General features: G+C 40.5%; 1 protein-coding gene across 2 annotated transcripts in view; it reads left to right on the forward strand.

The window, feature by feature from the left end:
* Positions 1-16,692, forward strand: part of DGKI (diacylglycerol kinase iota) — a 382,485-nt gene that overhangs the window by 153,184 nt on the left and 212,609 nt on the right. For both annotated transcript variants that reach the window (XM_033099050.1, XM_033099049.1), the window contains exon 6: positions 5,648-5,713. In XM_033099050.1, coding sequence (XP_032954941.1) covers positions 5,648-5,713 — 66 coding nt within the window. The remainder of the gene's footprint in view (positions 1-5,647; positions 5,714-16,692) is intronic.

Consider the following 16,692-nt stretch of genomic DNA (forward strand, 5'->3'; position numbering starts at 1 on the left):
TCTCGTGGCTTTAACTGTCATGTCTGGGCTGACAACTGCTGACTGTACATGTCCACCCCACACTTCTTCTTGGAATCCCATTTGATATACCCATTGCATGTATCACCATCATCTCAAATGTAATGCACTTAAAACTAAGCTCTTTATTTCCATCATCATTAAAAACTTCTTTTTTCCCCAATTCTTTTATACCTCAGAAACTGAGATGGGTTATTGATCCCGCTCTTCAATTGAGAAAACTGGTCATATTGATTCCTTCTCTCATATACTCACCACATCTAATTCATTTGCCAGCCCTATCAAGTTTATTTATCAAATATATGTGAAGCCATCTATTTACCTCCATTTTTGTTGTCAGTGCTTTAGGCTAAGGGACCATGATGTCTCACTTTTGATCACTGCAATAGCTTCTCCATAATTCCTTAATCTCCTCCTTTAAACCATCATGATTTAAGAGAGTGATCTTTTTGACTGGATTAAGAAACTGTGGTGCATTTATACAATGGAGTATTATGCAGCCATAAAGAAGAAAGAAATCTTACCATTTGCAACAACGTGGATGGACCTAGAGAACATTATGTTAAGTGAAATAAGTCAGACAGAGAAAGACAAATACCATACGATCTCACTTATATGTGGAATCTAAAGAAAAGAATAAGTGAATGAACTAATCAGAAACAGTTTTGGAGACAAAGAGGAAAAACTGAGGGTTGCTAGATTGGAGGGAGGGTGAGGGGATTAGAAAACAGTCAGTAACCACAAGATGGCCACGGGGTTTTGAAAATTAATTTGGGGAATGTAATCAATAATGTTGTAAAGATTTTGGAGGGTATCCGATGGACACTTGTCCCATTTGGGAGACCACCTCAGGGATGATGTAGATGCCTGATCACTGCACTGTACACTTGAAGCTGAAGCTGAACAATAATGAATGCCAACTATAATTTTATATATATATGTATGTATATGTACATATATGTATGTATATACTTACATGAAGCAGAGTACAGCATTAGGAATAGAGACAGTGGACATGTAATGGCTCTGTGCGATGTCAGAGGGATAGTGGATGGGGGAGTGGGGTTCACACAGTGTGAGGGACATAAATGATAAACGTCTAAGTATTACTTTGTCTTGTGCACCTGAAACTAATTAAAAAAAAGAAAAAAAAAAGAGTGATCTTTCAAAACGAAAATTGGATTATGTCATTTTCCAGTTGAAAACGCTCCGGTGCTTTCCATAGCATTTAGAGCAAAACAAAACCCCTTGCCTTGCGTGGAAAGTTCTGCATCATGCGGCCCCAGGCTCCGTCTCCACACCCACCCATCTGCCACGTGGACTTTCTTTCAGGTCTTGAGGCACACATAGAGGTAATCTCCATCTTGAGGTATTTGTGTGTGTTAGCTCTCGTCTGGAAATCTCTGCGTGGCTAGCTGTTTCTTATAGTTCGGTCTCAGCTCAGATATCCTCCTCTCAGCGGTCTTCCTTGAGGACCACCTCTCAAACGGCCACACGTCGTTCTTTATCAGAGCACCTTGTTCTGCTCCCTCAGCGCACTCCACGTGTCATAGTTATTTATATGCATGCATTACTCATTTGCTTGTTTGCAGTCATCCTTCTGTGGCATAAGCTTTGAGAGGTCACTCATGGACACGGAGGATGTGATCAACAAGTATCTGTTGACCGAAAGCGTTTATAACGGCATCCATTTCTCCCAAAATGTTCATGAACTCTTGGTCTAAGAGGACCATCGGAAGATAAAATGTAGGATAGACTAGGACCCATTTGAGATTCTTCATGAAGAGACCTTCCGTGGCTTACTTAATGTAAATGAAAGAACAGTCACTTTAGAATTTGTCTGTCCTGGGTTCACATAACACCTCTGCTGCTTTTCCACTCTTCTAAGTGTCTCCAGAGTGAGGATCTGGAACAGAGATTGTTAATCACTGTCCCCTGTGATTGTGGGGTGTCTGATATGGGAAGTTTTTTCATAAATGTTCGTTGGATCCCTCTAAGTTGGGTTTCTGTGGACCGCAGTTTTCTTAGACATAAGCTATATGGATTGGGTTATAATTTTAAGATCCTTGCAAGTGCTCTGTGAATAATATAATGAATTGAATTGGCTGTTTGAAAATAATTGAGCAATTGTGTTACGCTTTTCTGCTAACAATACTGAATATAAACCCTGAAATAATGTCACTGAGATATTACAAGTAATAGCCCTTTCCTTACCCAGTATTTAAAGATAGTATGTGAATAATTTAGAGATTATTGATGAACAATAAAAAGGTGTTATCGTGTCAGAAGCCTTACTTTGCTAGCTAAATAACAGTGTATCAACACTCATATTTGCAGCATAAGGATCCTGAGTCTAATACCAGTCGAATAATTTAGGAGACATGAATAATAGTCAAAAGGGAATAGTGTGAAAAAAATCAAAGTTCTTGTGAAAGAAGCGTTAGAAAACAGTAGCAAGTCTATAGAGTTTTGTTTTTCTGCTTGATAAAGGCAGCTGGTGATTCTTCAGAATGGCTAATTACATGATTTAATTGTCAAAGAAACAAGGTAAGCATTCCATTCAATTCAACACACATTTATTGGATGTTTACTTTGCTCAAACTATGTTCAGTCAGTGGTAGAAGAAATTTATGTTAGGCCACAGAAGACCTCTGAATAGAAGGATTTTGGACATCTCAAATTATAGAGCGATAGACTGAAGGTAGTTAGTTACTGAGTTTCTTCTTTAGTATATACGTGTAGGATACATTATACTGTATATTTAGCATAATAACTGGTATTATCTGCTCCAGTACTTTTGCGTAAGTTACTTTAACTGTGGCTTCGTTTCTTTAGTCTCCTACCTATTTCTTAGGAAGGATGATATTAAAAATATTTACCACTTGCAGAATCATATAAATATTTAAATAATTTTAAAATGTTTTCTTTTATTCCCTAAACAAGCTAAACTACATGGTATTATATCTCTGCTTACCAAACAATATATGTGGCAACATGAATAATGTCAGTCTTATAATTTCCAAGCAATTGTTGATTTGTGGAAATTGTTGGTTTAATCTTTTGATTAGAGCTGTTACCATCTAAGAAACCCCATGAGTCAGCCATCATTTCACATGGGTAATTGTGTCAAATTCTTCCAATGTTTTCCTCCTTAAATTCATAGTTATTAGGTGATTTAGATTCTCAACAAGCAGAGAATGTCTCTTACCATCAATGATATTGTTCATTCTCCCTGTTTCTGCTAAACGAACAGCAATTATAATAACTTTTTCTCTCGCTGTCTGACATTTTCATGTACTCAATATTTCTACTACTGACTGTCATTGAAATCATTTAATGAAAGAAGTTGAACCTGATCTTTCAGAGCAGAGGAGAGGCACAGTTACACCGTGGTTAAGACCATGAGCTCTGAGGGCCCATCTGCCTGGGTTTGAATCCTTGTTCTGACCGTTACATTTTAAGTAACCACTCTGTACTCTGGTTTCCTCACCTGTAAAGTGACGATGAGAATGATAATTCAGGTAAAGCCCTCTGACAGTGTGCCCTGCAATCATGTGGCTTGGGGCACAGTCCAATTGGCAGTCTTAAACGGGCAGTAGCCTAAACTTTTTCTTCCTTGACTAGGTGGAAGGCTGAAGAAGTCTGCCTTCTTCAAGAGATGGAGGGTTCAGAACCTTCATCCTCAGTAGAGATTTTGCACTGATCACTGGACAGGCTCCTGAACTTACTGCCACTGTTCTGGAAGCCGTGGCCAGCCATGGGACCCAGCATTGTCTCTACTGATATTTAAGCTTGTACAGACAACCACATCACTTGGGCACAGCCCAGTCTTCTGAGTTTGCTGGGGGAACCCAGTGGCATTGCCTAGACAACATGATTTGTTTTCAAAAGATCGCTCATTGGGATAGAATCCTGGAGACCTGCTGTGCCAAAAATTAACATTCTAGTTGCTTAATAATGAGGAAGTAGAAATGATCTGCAATTTGAGGGCGTGGGGTAGTGGGGTGCTATGGCAGTTGAGGAACAGCTGGGGCACTGAATTGTAATCTATCAACCAATATAGAAATGTCTCAGTATTTTAACTGGTTCATACCAGCTGAACAATACCTCTGCTGTTTTCATGAAAATTAAAAGAATTATCACATGTGAAACATTTTAAAAAGTACTTGGTACATAGTATTCAACTATTCAACTAATGTTAGCTATTATTATATATATTCATATATATATATATATATATATATATATATATATATATATATATATATATATGAATTGTGTCCTCATTTTATAAACGGCCTCTATGGGAAAAGCAAGACAAAAATTAGACTAGTGGGGCCATTATGCTTCTGTATATCTTATTATAGTTGAAAGACCATTACTCCTCCAGAATCTGTTTAGTTTTAATTTAAATTGATTTGCTATTCTATAGAGAAATAGAGGTGGCATTTTAGAATAGAAAATGCTAATGCTGGTGAGAGGTATTTTTGACACTCTGAATTTCATTCCTTGATACCACTTTTTTTCCCTCAACACTGATCTATTTTCTATGTTTTTCTCTACTTAGAACAGTGCCTGCAGGTAGTAGGCTTTTAGTATTTGTTGAATGACTGAATATATTCTAGTAAGAGGTCTTTTAAAGGGAAAGCATGGATTGTGGCCCGACAACAGACATGTTAATCTCAGGTAAAGTATTTTTTTTTTTTTTTTCAGAAAAGGGCAGGAGAAAACACATTAGCAAGTATTTTAGGTGTATTGGCCTAACAGGAAGGAATTATATATGTTGTTAAGGCTTACCTGCACCATCAGGCCTGAAGACAACGTTCTGTCTTATAATGTGTAAGAGCGCTGATTATGGATCCCGCCACTCTAGGAATGATTGTCTATTTGGGAGGGAAGGGACTTTCAATGTGTCCTACAGCCCCAGACAAGAATAGACCTTGAAAGCTGATCTCCTTCGGAATACCCAAGGACAGTTCAAACACAATGGCATTGCAAAAACTTCAGGATATGCCCACGTCTCTTTGTTCTTGTTCTCTCTAGCTTTTCCCTTCCTCAGTTTCGCTAGTAACACATTCTTACATCTGTCTCCTGAATCAGGAAATCTGTTTCTTTCTGAGAATTTAAGTTCTTTAAGTTCTTTATAGCTGTAATGTTTAGTACAGGGCCTACCTGGTGTGTAAAAAACATTAACTACACATTGGTTAAAAAATTATTGGACATTGTTGTTTCAGCGTCTTCCTTCACCTTTTCACTTCCCTAAGGATATTTCTTTGACCTGACTCAGTTAACCTTCCAGCCCAAGGTCCTCTGTCATGCTCACAACTCTGCAGAGTGTTTTACTGGGAAGAAAGCAGAGGAACAGCCATCCAGTATGGCTGTTTGACGTGGAGTGGGGACCTGATGAATGGTTTCTCCAAACCGCAAAGATGGCTGGGGATGGAGAGTTAGCTTCATGTTTCTAAGTAGATTCATGTTTATTGTTAAATAAATCATGTATACACATATTTGTTTTCGTGTTAATGTGGTCTTAGACGATGACTTTTGGAAATCTAGTCTTCAAACATTAAAAAACTAGTCTCGGGATTTGCAAATTTAAATACATTCATTTCATTTTGTTTTCCCACAGAATTTTGTGCGTCATCACTGGGTGCACAGGCGTCGGCAGGAGGGAAAGTGTAAGCAGTGCGGTAAGGTAAGGGGCCCGGCACCCCGCGGCCGTCTCAGGAGGCTCCTCAGGCCTTTGCAGCACCCCAAGTCGATGTGTTCCATCACCCCATGCTCAGGACGTCACTTCCTCTCTGAAAGGCCTGATTTCTCCAAGTCCCCTTTCCCTAAGAGGTCTTTTAGTTGCTCTAGCACTCCCTGCAAGAGGCCCAGGTCTTCATACAAGGAATTAGCGTATTTTAAGAGAGATGGATACACCTTTGTGGTGAATTTCATTATTGATAGTTTAAAAAAACAGCACTTCCTGTTTCATTAAAACCCCCTCCCGAGGACTACCCCCCCATACTTCCTTGATCAGCAACAGAAAATCCGTGGGTTGTTGCGCAACACTCCTTTTGTTGATATATTATTGTGCTTGAGCAGAAGGACAGCAAGGAAGCAAGAAATGTGTTGCTCCCTTAGAATATTATCCAGTTCCTAGAAAGAGATGCCCTTTTCATATGTGGTTGTTTATGTCTACTCCCCGTCTTAGTGTGACCGGTTACAGGCCCCTCAGGGTACAAGGCCTCTTAGAAAAGTGACGTGGGGTCCGTGGCTGCATGCTGTGGAACTCTGCGGACTCTATATTACTGACCCCAACAGATTTGGGTTATGGCTGTTTTCACTGGACGGAGATCCACTCTAGTAATTAATGAAAGGCTCCTAGGGAAGGTTAAACTGGTGGTGAATCACACCACCAAGATTTCTTTCTTCCAATGACATTCATAGTAAGCTGGACTCTGTGAAGGGAAGTTTTGATTTGGTAGCGACCAAGATAATTTGGGAGAATATATTCCTCATCCATGAACAATTCTTTGTGTTTTTTTTTTGTTTGTTTATTTATCCGTGTGACTCCTTTGGGTCAAGCCCTGTGGTAAGCTGACCAGTATGGCATTTTTAATACTAGAAAGATGCAAGGAAATATTGCTAGCCTGAGGTAGGGGTGTTAGAGTGAGTGAGATTTGGAAAATGTTTCATTAATTTTGCTGTTTGCGTCGTGCCTTGAAAGAAAATATTCTGCTGGTTATTAGTCACCAGGTTCTTCTTTGGAAAGCTACATACCTAACCCTCAAGGTTATGGTCCTCCATTAAAACTAGCATTATCTTCTCCAGTTTAACTCACTGATTCTCAGTTGCTTCCTTTGTAGCCTGTGAAGAGGACAGATGAAATAAGTTGAAAGGTGAAGGAGGGAAAAGGAAGATGAGGAGGAAGGGGGGAGGAGAATGATTCTTACCGGCCATTTTCCGTGGCTGTGAAAAAGGTCAACCTTCTGCCCACACATGACCTTTCTTTCTTGGGTCCATCTACACCTTCCCTTTCTGGTGTTGCCTTGGGCTTGTGGATTTACTTGTACTTAGTGGATTGTAAACTGTCTATAACTTTCCCACAAAAGTGTGTGTGTGTGTGTGTGAGAGAGAGAGAGAGAGAGAAAGAGAAAAAACAGGCAGAGCCAGTTTTGAGATAGGAGCTGTGAAGGGTAGGAAGGATCTGGACAAACAGATTCTTCTCTTTGGAAAAATACCTTCTCTGGGCAGTTTAGTAGCTGGCACCACCTCAACACCTTTCAAACTGTAATAGAGTTGGAGGAATTTTATTAAAAGAAAGTCAATAAGCGTATATATTTTGTGATATAATATTGTACTATTGTATTCCTCTTCTGTGATTATAACCCAGCTGCTCATGAATTCCCAGAGGCTCAAGCAATTATGGCATGGGATTGTCTTAGACCTACGTCTCCTTGGTGGATAATAAATAACCAACCCTTCTTTGGATCCTGACTTTTACCCTGTTTTAGAAGGACGCTAGTGGCTCTAGTTCCATATACAGATCAAGTGACTGAAAATTCATTTCAAGCTTTGGTTCTATGCATAATTTTCATCACTAGAGTTGTGCACATTCTTACATATCCAGAGATTTCTATCCCCCGCTCCTGACACACAACCCTATACACATTATTCCATAATGCACCCATTGGGATGGGGTGAAAAATAATCATTTCACTTAGCAAAACTTTTTTCCCAACTGGTGGTTTGCGAAACTTTTTAGGCTGTTGGAGAGTGTTTATGGTTAAGGAGTGTTTGTGGTTTCAGTTTTTACTTTTTAAATTAGCTATAAAGTAAATATTTGGACTGATTTTCTCTTGAGCCTTGCTGAACGTGTGTGGCATTTAATGGGTATCAGATGAGAAAGCTTATGATTCAGTTGCCCCGTTGCTTTAATATTTGCTTAATATCCTAGGCTGCCAAGTTTATGACCATTACATGTTTCACGTTGTTTTCATTCATATATTAAGAATCAGGGTCCAGGCAGAAAAGCGATGGCACACTTACACTCAAACTACGTAATGTGATGAGTCTTTGCTAAAGAGACTATAGTAAATGTGTGAGCAGAGTGTAGAGACACCCCAAAAGATCGTAAAGAACTCCAAGGCTAGTAACAGCGGGGAGCCATGGTCAAGTCTGAAGAGGCAAGGAGATGGAGAGAAGCCTTTCACAGGAGCTGTAACCTTTAGTCATGAGATTTAGCCAGCCCAAGGTGACCTACCAGCTGGGGAATAAATATCCCAACTTCACTCACCTTCACTCTCCAGTGGCCAAACCCAGTAGAAACCAGAGCATAAGGCACTCCATGCAAGTCAGCTTTTTACAATGGGACGTGGGGTAGAGAAAGATGGCGAGTGGGTCTGGAGGAGCAGTGGCTTTGATCGAGCACACATGACTTAATGCAAAGCTGCGTTCATTCAGTGGTTAAAGGTAGCATGCCTCCTCACTGTGCAAACATACCTCTTAGGGAGCTTTCCCACATCTGCACACTGCATTCACTCAATCCAAATTTTGTCAACACTCAGTGGTTCTTAGTCCTTCAAAAATCAAGAGGCAAAGGAAAAATATAGGTATGATTATAGCTAGTTTGACCTTTTAGTTTTGAAGGAACCAAGCATTCAAACCCAGCACTATCGTAATTATGGAAATATGCTTATAAACCGCAATGTGAAACCTTATCTTTTATTTCTTCATGTAGAAACATATATAATCATTATAAAAATAAATGAGCTAGCTTTCTGAAACTCAAAAATCTAGAATTTCCAACATCAAATCTTGAAAGCACTTTTTAATGTAACAACACATAGTTAAACTTGGGTCTACATGTTGGATACCTTCCAGTTTCCTAACCAAACATGCTACATCATGATGAATTATTTGTCCATAAATCATACCTACTTTCATATGTAATTCGTTTAAGTAAATTAAGAAGCATGTAGCGTTAATTAAATGGGAAAATGTCAAAACTGCTCTTCATTGTCATGAATATTATTAAAAACTAATTTAAAATGACCTCGTAGTGCAGTATTTAAAATATACACATCTCAAGGAAGCATACTTAATAGCATTTTTTTGTAATGCAAAGATGAGAAAATGTTTAAAAAAAACATTCCAGGGGGTGCAGTTGAGATATTATATGAATAGTGTAAAGGATTACAGAGTCTAAAAATAATGAAAAATACTGACCTGGGGCTTTTAAGGATGTGTCCTTAGCCATTTAAAGCACTATACTCTACTGACCTGAGTGGGTAATACAGCAAGGACAAGGCAATGAAACCTCTCCATGGAGCGCCTGCCAGCGTAGCTGCTGGAAGCCTGAGTTTTCTTTCTGTCCTTGGCTGAGTAACAAGAAAGGGGACAAGGGCAACCACCATTTTACTCTCTGCTTCTATGAGTTTGACTATTTTAGATTCCTCATGGTAGTGGTGTCAGGTAATATTTGTCCTTCTGTGTCTGGATTATTTCCCTTAGCATAAGGTCATCCAGATTCATCTGAGGAAGAGAAAATGCGGAGGTATTAGTCAAAGGGTACAAAGTTTCACTTATGCAGGATGAATGAGTCCTAGAGATGTGCTGTATAACAATGCCTGTGCTGTAGTGTGTACCTAAAATTTTGCTAAGAGGGTAGATATTACGTTAAGTGTTCTTATCACAAAAAAACTAATAAAGAGAATTGGAGGAAACTATTGGATGCAATAGATATGTTTATGGCATAGGTTGATGATGGTGATTTCACAGGTACATACTTACCTCCAAGGTCATCCAGTCGGATGTATTAACATGTGCAACTTTTTGTATGTCAATCATACAGAATGGTGGTTACCAGAGGGGAAAGGAGGTGGGGGAGGATGAAAAGGGTAAAGGGGGTCGAATACCTGTTGACAAATGGAGACCAGACTCGGTGGTAAGCATGTAATGCAATATACAGATGTCGTATTATAGAATTGTATGCCTGAGACATATAATGGTATTAACCAGTGTTGCCCCAGCAAATTTAATTAAAAGGGACAAGGGGCTGAGGGCTCTTTGCTACGGTTCACTGGTGGTTGAGTCACTCAGCTCTCACCTATAGAGCTACTTATCACTGCCATTGCTCCCCTGGTCTTTGGCATGGTAAGTGTCCTGGGAGTTACAGCTAACGTGATTTCTGCTCACTCTGGTCCCCATTGCTCTCTCTTTGGAAGCACCTTCACTGGCGTACAACGTACTGTTCACTAGTGAAGGCCCTAGGATTGTGCAGAGGGAGGAGTTGAATGCAGTTCAGCCACACCAGAGGCCCCAGCTAATCCCACAGGGAGCTGGACTCGCCCTGCAGAGCTGCCCTGCCTTGGTCAGGCATTGGATGTGGGCTGTCGTTGGCCGAGGTAACTCTTGCTTAGGCTTAGGGCAATTGCTAAAGATGGAAAGGTGCCTCTTTTGAGAGCTATCAGCCTCCAATACTGCTATCAACTGGGACAATGGGATGAGTGTCTCTGGCCTGAAGCAGAGTTACCCAGATAGAACAACACAGCATCGAGTATAGCTCATCCCAGCCCCTTGTTTCATATAATCCATTTTTAGTACAGTTCCTCCAGGATTCTGGTTGGTCTTATTTCCTGGGAAAACACCGAAGAGGGAGGTTAGTGGGATAAACCACAGCCCTCTCTGTGGCAGCGGGTCTTAAATCTGCCACTGATCATCTCAGCCTCAGGTAACACTTCTGGTCTAGGCGACTGTGTTACTCTGTTTGGGCTGCTGTTGCAGAATACCATAGACGGGGCAGCTTAATAACAGCAGACGTTTATTTCTCACAGTCTGGAGGCTGGGAGTCCAAGATCAGGATGCTGGCAGAACTGGTTTCTAGTGAGACCCTGCTTCTTCACAGAGCGCCCTCTTGCTGTGTCCTCATGTGGCAGAAGGGGCAAGGGAGCTCGAAGAGGCTCTGTTATAAGGACCCAAATCCCATCGTGTGGGCTCCACCCTCATGACCCAATCAGCCCCCAAGACCCCACCTCCTCATAACACCACACTAGGGATTAAGTTTCAACACCTGAAGGACGAGGGGACGCGGACACTCGGTCTCTCGCAGTGCCTTCCCTACTGGCGTGACAAGGACGCTTACCCCTGGGCAGTCCGATCCTCTGTCTTGGCTGCTGCACTTGTCCATTTATCATCAAAATTTTTCAAAGAATCGGAAAAGACGCCCCCGTGGATGATCTGGGTGCCAGATACCTCTTGCTGCCTCCATTGTCAAATAACAACTATGCATCCACTTGATCAGGAGCAAGATGGTGACATGCCAAGATGGTGACTCGACACAAAGATCCCAAAGTAACTGGGGGCAGTCGTAGTTTAAGGTGTAAGGGCCTCCCATGAGGTCCCATGGTGGAGATGTTCCCTATTTGGGATTCAGACCCTCAGAGCCCAGAGTTGTGGAGACAAGAAGTACAAATGCCCCCAAGTGCGCCAACGGAAGTGATAGTAGCCAGGGCCCCTCCTACCCTCACCCGTTGGTTGCAACATCCATGTATTTTATTTTATCATGGAAACACAGCACCATTAAACAACCATGGACTTAGTGAATATGGTGTGTGGTGCTCATAGGGTATCCTCTCAAAGCTGAAGCCTATGTTACACTTTCAAAAGACCGTTCCATCTCCCTGTCAGCCTGCAGCATCTGGACAATGCTGGATGAGAGGACCAGTGTGTCTCGTGGCCGTCTGCTCACTCCTGTTCCTCCATTGCTGTCACATGGTTTCTTCGGTCTGACGAAGTGTTGTGCAGGATCCTATGTTGGTGGGTCCCTCCGTAAGCCCTCACATGGTGGAGCCAAGACCTAGCAAAAGGGAAGGTAAACCCATACCCAGAATATGTGTTGATTTTAGTCGGCAAGAGTTGTTGCTCTTCCAGAGAAGGAAGGGTTCAGTGTAATCCATTTGCCAATCAAGTAGCTGATTGTTTCCTTTGAGGGATGGTGCCATATTGGGTGCTAAGTTTTGGTGTCTTTTGCTGGAGGGTTAGACATACAGCAGTGGTAGTGGCTAGCTCCGCTTTGGTTAGCAGAAGCCCATGCTATTGGATCCAAACAAAGCATTCGTCACTGCGATCATGGCTACTGCATTTATGACCCATGGATATATTCTAGGATAAAGATATGAACCCAGGAGTTAAAGTTCTGAATGCAGTTTTTGCAAATTGAATATAACACTAAGTACCTGTATCAAGTATTTTTGTCCTAGAATCAGGATGGTCATAGCAACATGAAATATAAACATCACAGTTAAAAAGTTAACATGTAAATTAAAATGTAAATTAGTAGCCATTGTTACAGACTTAATTTCAATTATACATTAATTCCAATGTCCTGGGTTCAGTTGTCTAACACCGTGAAGTCGTCTGCCTCTGAAATAAAAAAAGTCTGGAAATCATGTCATAGGCTCTTCATACAGTCGGACAAGTTTGTGGTAGCGATTTTAACTTATACTGAGAATCCTGTGCCCCAGGTTTTGCTCCCACTACCACGGAGACTCAATTTATGATCTGTAGTTTGTAGCATAGGTCTTCAGATAAATTAATGGAAAAAACCGAAATTATCTGAGGATAATAAGACTGACTGGCTCTGATTAATATATTGTAATTACCAACAACACTAGAATGGAAGAACGCAGAATGTTGTCTTGAGAAATAATAAAATGTCAGTCTGTGTGTGTAAGTCAGCCATTACCCTGGAGTGAGGGCATTTTATGGACGATAGGAGCACTGATAAATTCTCAGAGCCTTTAATTAATGCTGTCAAGAATATTATAATTCAACCCAATAGACAAGAATTTAGATTTTGCAAATATAATTCCAATAAAGTAACTATAGAGTCACATAATTTGCAGCACTGTCAGAGGTGATAAAGACATTGCTTATTAAAATTCCATTTATAAACACATTGTTTATTATAATTCCGTTACGATGACCACATATGTTTACATTTTGAAAATCTTGAATGTTTATACAAATTTTAGCTTAAGGCCAGTAAAATCAGTATAAGAAACTTAGGAAGTTCAGGTAAATTAGATTTTTCTCTGAGTAAATAAATCCTAATCTTGCATAAACTAGGATATTAATGCTACCGTGTTTCCCCAAAAATAAGACTGGGTCTTATACCGTATTTCCCTGAAAATAAGACCAGGTCTTATACTAATTTTTGCTCCAAAAGACGCACTAGGGCATATTTTCAGGGGATGTCTTATTTTTTCATGTACGACAATCTACATTTATTCAAATACAGTCATATCATCTTCTTCTGGAACATGGTCATAATGTACTAAATGCGTCCATCTGGCTGATGATCTTAACTGGGGCTTATTTCTGGGGAAACACAGTACTATATTTATATTGTGATAAAACCAAGGAAAAGGCATATTATAAAACTAGCCTAATATCCAGAGATTCATATTGCCAGGCAAGAGTACACACACATATCAGTGGAAAACTGGGTTGAATAGTTTGTTGAAGGGGAAAAGTCAACAATCTGTATGTACCAGGAGAGGGATTGGTTCATGGTGGTTTTCCTATTTAAAAATTGAAGGTTGCACCCTTACCTAATTCTGGATGGGACAGAAATAGTCCCTACATCTGTTGATAGTTGGTTAAAATGGATGCCATTTGTGATTCGTCAGAAGAAAGTTTTCAATTAGGCTGGTGTGGGTCTGCGCCTGGGTCACTCCAAGGTCTGGTTGTGTATCCGCTTCAGCTGTGAGATGCTCAAATGTCGTGGTTTGTCAGCTTCAGATGGTGGAAGGCAGTTGCACTGAAACAGCAAAACCAGTTTGAGATCTTTTATCAAATCTCTGCTCTGATCGGAAAAATGTCCTTTTACATTAGTGAGTATTAAATCACTGTGGTGTTCATATCCCATTGGCTAAGTTTTCAAGAGTGGTCTAAGAGTTTTATTTAAACTTCAGTTCTGGTTTGCTAAAAATAATGAACTTTGCACTTAAAGTTACAGTGAACCTGTTAGATATTGAAGATAAAAGGTGTAAAAGAATATATATATATTTCAAAAATGATAGAGAATATTAGAGCAGAAATGTTTAAATTCTCTGTTTTAAGATAAATATTGATTTAGTCTTTTATTTATTTATTTATTTAACTTATTGGGGTGTGACATTGGTTAGTAAAATTACATAGGTTTCGAGTGTACATTTCTATAATACGTCATCTGTATATTGTATTGTGTGTTCACCACCCAGAGTCAGTTCTTCCATCACCATATGTTTGACCCCTCTGTCCCTTTGGGGTTTTGTAATGCTTTGGGAGCCTTGAACATGTGAGCAGATAAGGAGAAGTTTATTTTGTTGTTGTTTAAAGTTTTGGAGTTAAGAGCAGTATCTATTCTTGTGCAAGATAAAATCCAAACTGGGAATCAAGCTATGGTCAGGAGATTCCCTCACCCAAACCTCAGTTAAATATATAAACAATAAAACAATTTCAGTTTGTTTCCAATAAAGCCCCCTTTTTATTCTGGTGTCAGCTGTAAAACTGAGTGCCGTTTTATATATGCCCTAGATTGCAGAAGAAAAAGAGGCTATAAAGCTTTAGCTGCTAAGAATAAAATGTTTAAACTTTTAAAAATTCCATTTTGTTTGAAAACCTCAACCAAAAAAAAAAAAAAAAAAGAAAGAAAAAGAATGACCTTATCCCTCGAGGTTCTTGTATTTATAATTCTGAAGTCAGTTAGATCCAAAACATTTGACCTCACATCCCTATTTTCCTCTTTGGTGGTGATGAGCATAATAGCTCTTAAAAATCAGAGTCAGTTGAAATTCAGTCAGGACGTCTGTCAATAGCATAATATCAGACATGGGCCAGCATTTAAAAATGGGTAATTAGGAATTTGGCTCTTTTTGCTGTGTTGAGATCCCAGCCAAAATCTTCTCATTGCAGGTGGTGTGTGGGAACTTGGTCCATGAGGGCTCGGACGTGGTTCTATTTATGGCTCGGTGTTAGGCAATAACCCTGAAGCTATGGCCTCTGGGACTCTGCCAGACCAGAATCCAAACAAAGCACAGAGCCGATTACCACCAGGCTCCTGTCCAAGGGACCCACCACAATTCTGCATAAGCATAGGTCCTAGCGCCCTAGCTATGGCTGGCCTGGTTGTTTGTTTTCAGTATCAGCCTGGCTGTCAAGACTCCAGGGGATTGCATCTGTTTCTCCTTGAAGCCAGAAGACCAGCGTTCAGGAGAGGGGCGGGCTAATGCACTCACTCTGGACCATCCGCACGGTATTTCTAGTCACACGCTCTGCACTGGAGGACTTTGTCTGCAAGGTGGGGCTGGGTGAGGCTCCTGTTGACAGGTCTTAGCAATAAGAGTACTCTTTCACTTATATATACTGTGTTCTGAAGAACTTTGCAAATACATTGCCTTATTCGATACTTCTGACTACTTAGTGGTATAGGAGAGTTTTGCGTTCTTATTATCGTTTTCAGGGGAAGGGAAATACTGGGAAGGGTTAAGTGATTTTTCTGAGAACACCCGCCCAAAAGGAAGGTTCAAGTACTGTTCTCAGCTTTGCCATCCCTCCCCCAGCTCCTGTTTGATATAAATTGATGACGTGGTGGCTGGAAAATAGCACTTAAGACCTGGTTTAGCAATACATGAGATAGGACAATGTTCAATAGGCCTGTAGTGGGGGCTACTGCTGCTGTTATGCCGTCAGTCCCACTGTGTTGTTTTCCAGCCATGCAGCATGTCAATATTGCAGACTCAGAAATGAAAATGAAAATCCCAGCATGCTGGCAGTGTCTAAAGGGCTTGGAGGAGGGTGTGGTGTGGAGCATATTTTCAGGTGGTTTGGGTTAGCTGTTTCAAGTCTGCAGAGCATGGAGTTGGTAATTGGATCGCAATATGGTAGCAGTGACTTTGTTCAAGACATCAGAAGGCATGCATGCCAGGCCGGTGATGTTTAAAGCGCTGTGCTAAGTTGTGGGACTTCTCTCAAGAAGCTGTAATTCCACTGGAGAGCTCATACATGTACACGGAAAATAACCAACAATGTAGGTCAGCTATTCCTGAATGCCAAGTGGATTTACTAGTGGTGAGGCCTATCGTTTAGAATGGGACTTCTTCTCATGTACATTGATTTTTTTTCAACTTAAAATCATCCGTATCCATTAAGCAAGACGTCTTCAGCCTTAAGAGCTTTACTGCCCATCACATTTTTTTTTTGATCACTTTACAAAAACCCTGTATTTTTTTTTTCTTTTTTTTTTAAATGTTGTCATTGCTCTACATTAGTTTGTTTGGGTTTAGATTTCACAGGCAGAAAGAGTGGATGAGCTTTGGGAAGGCTAAAAAAAGTTCTTGGAGCATTACCACATCCCTCTCTCGGGTAGTTACTTGGGGACAGCAGCCGCCAAAAAGCCCCTCTCCTGTGCTTGATGGGAAAGTAATTCTGTTTGTTCATTTAAGAGGATTGTGTTTGCCATTCCATTAATCTCGTTGCTGCTTACTGGGGGAGAATAAAATTGAGTCCCAACATCCCAAGGGGGACGATGAAAGAGTTTGAGTTTCCTGCTGCTCTCTTGGGCTTCTCCCAGACCCCGACTTCTAGATCTTAACCCTTTGACGTGTAATTTACCTCTCCGTGGGTTCTCACCTGTTAAAGTTG

This window comes from Rhinolophus ferrumequinum, chromosome 26, assembly GCF_004115265.2.
Source record: "Rhinolophus ferrumequinum isolate MPI-CBG mRhiFer1 chromosome 26, mRhiFer1_v1.p, whole genome shotgun sequence".
Lineage (NCBI taxonomy): Eukaryota > Metazoa > Chordata > Mammalia > Chiroptera > Rhinolophidae > Rhinolophus > Rhinolophus ferrumequinum.